Consider the following 7,500-nt stretch of genomic DNA (forward strand, 5'->3'; position numbering starts at 1 on the left):
AACAACTGGCTGGAGGTGCGTCTGGACGCCCATAAGTTTGTGTGTGAGTACCGGCGGCCGGTGGCCGAGCGCGTCCCGGACATCGGCATCTGGCTCACACGTCCTGCAGCTCATCTCCCACCTGGCCGTGCTCAGCAACGTAGGTACACACACACAGACAGGCAGGGAGACAGGCAGGCAGTCAGGGAGACAGGCAGGCAGTCAGGGAGACAGGCAGGGAGACAGACAGGGAGACAGGCAGACAGGCAGGCAGTCAGGGAGACAGGGAGACAGACAGGGAGACAGGCAGACAGGCAGGTAGACAGGCAGGCAGTCAGGGAGACAGGCAGGCATGTAGACAGGCAAACAGACAGGCAGGCAGACAGACAGGACAGGCAGGCAGGCAGGCAGACAGACAGACAGGCAGACAGACAGACAGGCAGACAGACAGGCAGTCAGGGCGACAGGCAGGCAGACAGACAGGGAGACAGGCAGACAGGCAGGTAGACAGGCAGGCAGTCAGGGAGACAGGCAGACATGTAGACAGGCAGACAGGCAGGCAGACATGTAGACAGGCAGACAGACAGGCAGACAGACAGGCAGAAAGGCAGGCAGGCAGACAGGGAGACACAGATAGACAGACAGACAGACAGTCAGACAGGGAGACAGGCGGACCCACAGACACGTAGACACGCAGAAAGGCAGACACACAGAGAGGCAGACACAGGTAGGGAAACGACAGGGGGACAGACAGGCAGACATGTAGGCAGACAGACAGAAAGGCAGGCAGGCAGACAGGGAGACACAGATAGACAGGCAGACAGACAGGCAGACTGGGAGATAGATGGGTAGGTAAACCGACATGGAGACAGAAAGCAAAACAGAGAGACAGACAGACAGGAAATCATTCAGACAAGAAATGGAAACATGTCGACCAGAATGAGAGACCGACTGACTGTGTGTGTGTGTGTGTGCGTGTGTATGTGTGCGTGTGCGCGTGCGTGCGTGCGTGCGTGTGTGCTTGTGTATGCGTGTGTGTGCGTGTGCGTGTGTGTGTGTGTGTGTGTGTGTGTGCGTGTGTGTGCGTGCGTGTGTGTGTGCGTGTGCTTGTGTATGCGTGTGTGTGCTTGTGTGTGCTTGTGTATGCGTGTGTGTGTATGTGTGCGTGTGCGTGTGCGCGTGCGTGCGAACGTGTGCGTGCGTGCGTGCGTGTGTGCTTGTGTGTGAGTGTGTGTGTGTGTGCGTGCGTGCGTGCTTGTGTGTGCTTGCGTATGCGTGTGTGCTTGTGTATGCGTGTGTGTGCGGTGCTCAGGCCTTCCTGCTGGCCTTCAGCTCCTCCTTCGTACCCCGGCTTCACTACAGCTGGACCCACGACGGCGGCCTCGCAGGATACGTCAACTCTACCCTCTCTTACGCCCCCTCCCAACAGCCACCAAGCCAATCAAACCCCGTCTGCAGGTCTGAAGCCCCGCCCCCCTCTCAGGCACACACGCCCAGAAACTCAACTTTATGTTCCCCATACACAAGTCCTTCGGTGTTGCAGGTTTCGCGGCTACAGAGATCAGACGGGGGAACTTCCTTCCCGAGTTCTATCAGCTGTTGGCTCTGAGGCTGGCCTTCGTCATCATCTTCGAAGCAAGTTTACATTCGTCCTCCGTCAGGCCTGGAGACGGGTCATTGATCAGTTGTATGGGTGGAGATGGTCTAACGGCAGGCTGCTCCACCTCCTTCCAGCACGTGGTGTTCCTGAGCGGCCGTGTGATCGACCTGATGGTCCCCGACGTCCCGGAGGAGGTGGAGATGAAGATCAAGAGGGAGTTCTACATGGCCAAAGAGGCTCTGGCAGAGCACCAGGTAACAGCAGGGGACCCGAACCCACAGCCCCAGGGGACTGGAACCACGATGGGTGGGGGGGGGGGGGGGGGGGGGGGGGAGGGGTCCTGTGTCTCCTCCACTGGTTCTACTGGTCCGTCCTGTGTCTCCTCCACTGGTTGATACTGGTTCTACTGGTCCACTCTGTGTCTCCTCCACTGGTTGATGCTGGTTCTGGTTGTGTTGCAGTCGGCCGGCCGGGACGCTGATCCCGGGGCAGGTTGAGCTGGGCGGTCTGCGTCAGCGGGTGACGGGTGCTCTCCTCCAGGGCACCCTGGTGAACCTCCTCCAGGGCTCCTCAGACCCGTCCCAGCAGACCTCCACATGATCCCCCCCCTCCACACCGCGCTAGGACGCACACAATTAAACACAATCCATCAATATCCCTTCACGTGCAGAACTCTGGTCTTTCTTTGTTCCAATTTCTCCCCCTGGCCTACTGGCTCCACCCACCAACCCTACAGCCCCTCCCCACTCACGTCATAGCTCCTCCCTCCTTGCACCATGGATGACATCGATTAAGGCATTGGAGGAAATACAAAACATGTAGATGACATCATTAGAGACAGCAGATGACATCGTTAGGGTAAGGATTAAGGTTCTGAGCAAAAGTGAGCAAAGTGCAGAATCTATCGTTGCCGTTCATACCCACTAGATGGCACCAGAGTAGCGTATTACAATGCTTTATAATAATATGACAGATATTAAAGGACAATGACCTCAAATCGGTTGGTTGCTACGATGGTGAAGTTGTTTTTGAGTCACAGGCCTTTAAGACCGGGTGGATGTGAAACTGATGCAAGCATGCCAATCAGAGACACACCCTTCACAAAACCTGTTATCCCAACACTCATGCAGTATTCATTTATGAATCTACCGAAAGAAGAACTCTGCAAATGCTGTTTGAACGGAAAGGGGAGCGACACTCGTTATAGAACGATAAGAAACTCTAATCAACATTAGGTAATACATTAAGGAGGTATATGTTAATGTGGGCCGGGCTCAGTGATCCCTGATTGGATTTACTGAAAAGATACAAAAACACTGGAACTTGAATATTGGAGCTATACAGTTGTTTTAGCTCTTTTTTTATGGTAGCTACAGTATATTATATACATACATAACTATATATATAACTATATCTATATCTATTGTATAACTATATATATAATACTATATATATATATATATATATATATATAATTCTATATCTATATCAAAAGTATTGTGTGCATTAACATATTTGAGAAGCAGGCCTAAGGTCAGGTTAAGCAGCAGTAACATAATATCGTATCGTATTTGACTTGTATGAACTCGCTAAGTGCTTCATTCAGCTCCATTGCTTCCAGTGAGTTCCAGTGAGTTCATTGCCTCCTTCAGTTGGTTCGCTCCGGGAAAGTCCACGCCGGGCTGGGTTCCAAACGGCAAGCGGCTCATATGGTTTGTGTGGTTTCCTGTTAACTGACAACAGCTTCTGCAGACACATGTCCAGGCGTTCTCTCAGCTATCTGACGGATTGTTGAGGATTACTGACACACACACACACACACGTAGGCACCCAGACACAAACACACACACGTAGGCACCCAGACACAAACACACACACACACACACACACACACACACACACTCTCTAGTTGGGGACTTTCTGTCAGTGCCAGTCTAAATCCCTTTCCTCTGAATTTAAATAAAACAGGAAGGGATTGAGTAGTGATGAAATATATTGCCCCACCAGTCGTGAAATCATATTTCTTGAATTTAAATATGAAAAAGCTCTACCGATAAACACTAGGCCTACGACAGCATCTTTAACGAAGGCCGTTTATTAAATGAGTTGAAGTATTCATCATATTATATGTATTATAACAGGAACTTGATATCACCCCTCAAATCCCATCCAGGCACGACTAGGCACCCGGTATAACACACACACACACAGACCCACGGTGTGATACATCTCCATCATGGGGTAATTCCAAAGTAGGGCACATTGAGATCACTATTAGTGTCCTAGTCCCCCTGGACTGGGGACTCCCCGTCAAACCGCCATCAGGTCGCTCAGAGATCCACACCGGCCGCTGAGCGTGGGGGCGGGCGCCCACCAAACCCTAACCTCCTCCTGTCCTAACAACCCTCCCCTCCTAGTCGATGGTATGACATCATATGTAATGGCCAACATGTATTTATAAGAGCAAGCGTAGAACAGTCCAGTATAGTGAGTATAAACTGCCATGTATGTACTGGAGGGGACAACAACACTGAGGACTAAAGTAGAATCAGCCGACACCAGTAAACAAGAGTTTACTGACATGCTGATTAGTTGAACGATTATTTATCTGCTTTTCAGAAACCGAACCCTAAAACAGAACCCCAACCCTAAGACAGAACCCTCACCCTAAAACAGAACCCCAAGCCTAAAACAGAACCCCAATCCTAAGACAGAACCCCAACCCTAAGAAAGAACCCCAACCCTAAAACACAACCCCAACCCTAAGACAGAATCCTAACCCTAAGACAGGAGCCTAACCCTAAGACAGAACCCTCACCCTAAAACAGAACCCCAACCCTAAGACAGAACCCCAACCCTAAGAAAGAACCCCAACCCTAAAACAGAACCCCAACCCTAAGACAGAACCCTAACCCTAAGACAGGAGCCTAACCCTAAGACAGAACCCTCACCCTAAAACAGAACCCCAACCCTAAGACAGAACCCCAACCCTAAGAAAGAACCCCAACCCTAAAACAGAACCCCAACCCTAAGACAGAACCCTAACCCTAAGACAGGAGCCTAACCCTAAGACAGAACCCTCACCCTAAAACAGAACCCTCACCCTAAGACAGAACCCCAACCCTAAGACAGCACCCTAACCCTAAGACGGAACCTGAACTGTCACCACGTGGTAACCAAACCAAACGGGGTGCACGGGGAGAGAGTCTCCCTGACAACTGAAAGGCGGGACCTCTCCCACCAGGGCTCAGCTTCCTGTATCCTTCATTCAAGAGATGATTGGCCCGCAGGATACAGAATGATGTCAATCACGTCTGCCTCGTTTTGGATTTGGATTTATTCATCTCTATTTGTACATAACATTCACAGTGCTCAAGTAAGAGTTTTGAAAAGGACACACATTGTGTTTAGATAGTCGTACCAAAGCTAAAACAGGAGATACATTAAGCAGAGAGACACGTTTCACATGTGATGGGCGGAGCTTAGAGAGGAGGTGTGTGTGTACACATTTCAGCCTAGCAGAATTTAAAAGACGCTGGATATTATTAGTTTGTTTCCTGTAGCAGAAGCCCTCATCCCTCCTCACCCCTACCCTCACCCCTCCCCTCACCTCAGGGGAGCAGAACGGTTACCCTGACGATCGTAAACAGACTGCATTTATACTGCTCTTCTCTAACCAGCGGCCGCTCAAAGCTCTTTACAATTACTGCCTCACCTTCACCCATTCATACACACATTCACTCATTCACCCACCGAGGGCGGGGTCCCCAAGCAGGTGGACAGCCAGCCCGTCGGGAGCGGGCCATGTTACGGCCTTGGAAAGGCTGCAGGACTATGAGTGGATGAATGGGTGGATGAATGAATGAACGATGTCTGTTCATCTGCCTCGTATCTTTAATACAAAACACATTTCAACGTCCACCAGAGGGAATAAATGCAGTAACAAGCAAGGGACCACTACTTACATATTAAGAGACATAATATAGAAATGAATGCATATAGGAATTGAAATATCTAAAAGCCGTTTCATTTTTACCAAACATAATTTTACAACAAAAAAGGATTACTTCATGTGTAATGTCGAGTATCATTCGTTCACATCTCTGATTCCAGCCTTCACGTCCATCGTACCACATCTCTCTCCACCGGTCTGTCTCTCTCCACCTGTCTGTCTCTCTCCACCTGTCTGTCTGTCTCTCCGCTCGTAGCAGCAGGGTTCTGGCGTGCGGCTCTTCGTTTGTGTTCACTTTCTTAGCGTAGCGGCTGTTAGCCGAGGCTACATCTGTGGTGCTGCTAGCCCTGGGCGTCATGGCAACGCAGGGAGCAGGGCCTACCGTTTGGAATGTGAGCTGGCCCCGGGGCCACAGCCTTGTCCAGCAAGACCTTCAGAACGTCGTGATCAGGGGACGAAATCCGTCGCAATGTTTTAACATTCTCTAAAATGTCCCACGCATCAAATATTCACACAAGAAGGAACCGATCAGCCAGTCAGTCGACGGGAGCGGCCCGTCTCCATAGTAACAGTCTCAAAACTCCAGGGGTCATGTCGCCAATGTTCAATGTCCCCTCACAGGTCCTCCTCCGTCTTCACCTCCACCTGGCGGGCCCCGGGCCCCTGTGGGGGGTTGGGCCCCTGGGCTGCGGGGTCCGGCTGGCTCTCGCTCACCATGTGGCTGAAGGACAGGTCGCTGTACTGGGTGAAGTCCTGGCCGTACGTGCCGAAGCCGCCGCCGCCGCCGCCGTTGTTGCTCATCCCATCCATGTTGCCGTAGTTACCGGGGGGGGCGGCGTCGGGGTCCAGGAAGGCGGGGTTGAGCCCCGTGTCGTAAAGCAGGGCCTGGAAGTTGGGCGTCTCCAGCAGCTGGGAGAGCAGATCCTCGTCAAGGAGGCTGTAGCGCTGGACCAGCAGGTCCATTTCCTGGTGGTCGCCGTAGGCCGTGTCCCCCAGGGCGGAGGGGTCGGGGTGGGCCGCCGTCGCCGGAAGCTCCACCCCCATGCCGTCGGGGCGGGGGAACCCGGGGAAGGTGTAAGGGCCCGACAGCTCCATGGGGGAGGAGGAGGAGCCTGACGGGGACAGAGGAACAAGGAGGTCGGGTCAGAGGGGAGGTGTTCAGAGGGGAGGTGATCAGAGGGGAGGTGTTCAGAGGGGAGGTGTTCAGAGGGGAGGTGGTCAGAGGGGAGGTGACCAGAGGGGAGGTGATCAGAGGGAGGTGATCAGAGGGAGGTGATCAGAGGAGTGGGCGGAGCTCAGGCTGCTGTTTGCTGATGCTTTGCTCCCCCCACCACAGAGATCACATCCCCCCTGTCCTCCACAACCTCCACTGGCTCCCAGTTACATTTAGCCTGGTCCTACCAGTCTCTCGTACTTCATTTAATTTGTACAGAGAGTCTGGACCTTCTCAATTGACTAACGTTAACTCACTTGAAGGCGGGTGCCTGTTGAAGTTTAAAACTATTTGATCTGCCCAGTGCCACTCTGGATCTGCCATAACCAACCGCTAACGTTTGGCCGGGAATCACGTTGCGCGCAGGCTGTAAACAAACCAAACACCGTGCGTGAAGATGTCCGTCAACGAGAGCTGACTTTAACGCCATTGTTCTCAGCCACTCCCTTTGCTCACTGATTGGAAAACCTACTAACATACCGCAGACCCAGCTGTAGTACTGAAGGGGAGTTTTGAATTGAGGGGAAGTACTTAGGCGGGCAGACCCAGGCTAAGTTACATTTAGGATTCATTTCAAAATACTACTCACCACCCATAGAGTCAGAAATAACCTGGCCCCTACCTACCTCTCCAACCTCCATCCCACTTCTACCCGTGGCCTCAGGTCTAGGGACACAGCCACACTCTGAACCCCCAGGAGTAAGCTCCGGACCTGGGGAGACCGGGGCCTCCTCGGTGGGCGCTCCCTCCCTCCGG

General features: G+C 52.3%; 2 protein-coding genes across 3 annotated transcripts in view; one reads left to right on the forward strand and one right to left on the reverse strand.

Moving 5' to 3' along the window:
- LOC307073133 (anoctamin-7-like) overlaps positions 1–2,076 on the forward strand; it is a gene marked incomplete at its 3' end in the record, with an annotated part of 19,206 nt that extends 17,130 nt beyond the window's left edge. Inside the window, 7 exon segments of the mRNA XM_079732836.1 lie at positions 6–99; positions 101–139; positions 1,292–1,437; positions 1,523–1,544; positions 1,546–1,614; positions 1,714–1,833; positions 2,041–2,076. Of these exon segments, the coding sequence (XP_079588962.1) occupies positions 6–99; positions 101–139; positions 1,292–1,437; positions 1,523–1,544; positions 1,546–1,614; positions 1,714–1,833; positions 2,041–2,076 (526 nt within the window).
- Positions 2,077–4,949: 2,873 nt separating this feature from the next.
- Positions 4,950–7,500, reverse strand: part of relb (v-rel avian reticuloendotheliosis viral oncogene homolog B) — an 11,909-nt gene continuing 9,358 nt past the window's right edge. For both annotated transcript variants that reach the window (XM_079732099.1, XM_079732100.1), the window contains one exon: positions 4,950–6,643. In XM_079732099.1, coding sequence (XP_079588225.1) covers positions 6,147–6,643 — 497 coding nt within the window. In that variant the 3' untranslated portion in view covers positions 4,950–6,146. The remainder of the gene's footprint in view (positions 6,644–7,500) is intronic.

This window comes from Pollachius pollachius (assembly GCF_949987615.1).
Source record: "Pollachius pollachius genome assembly, chromosome: 3".
Taxonomy (NCBI): Eukaryota; Metazoa; Chordata; class Actinopteri; order Gadiformes; family Gadidae; genus Pollachius; species Pollachius pollachius.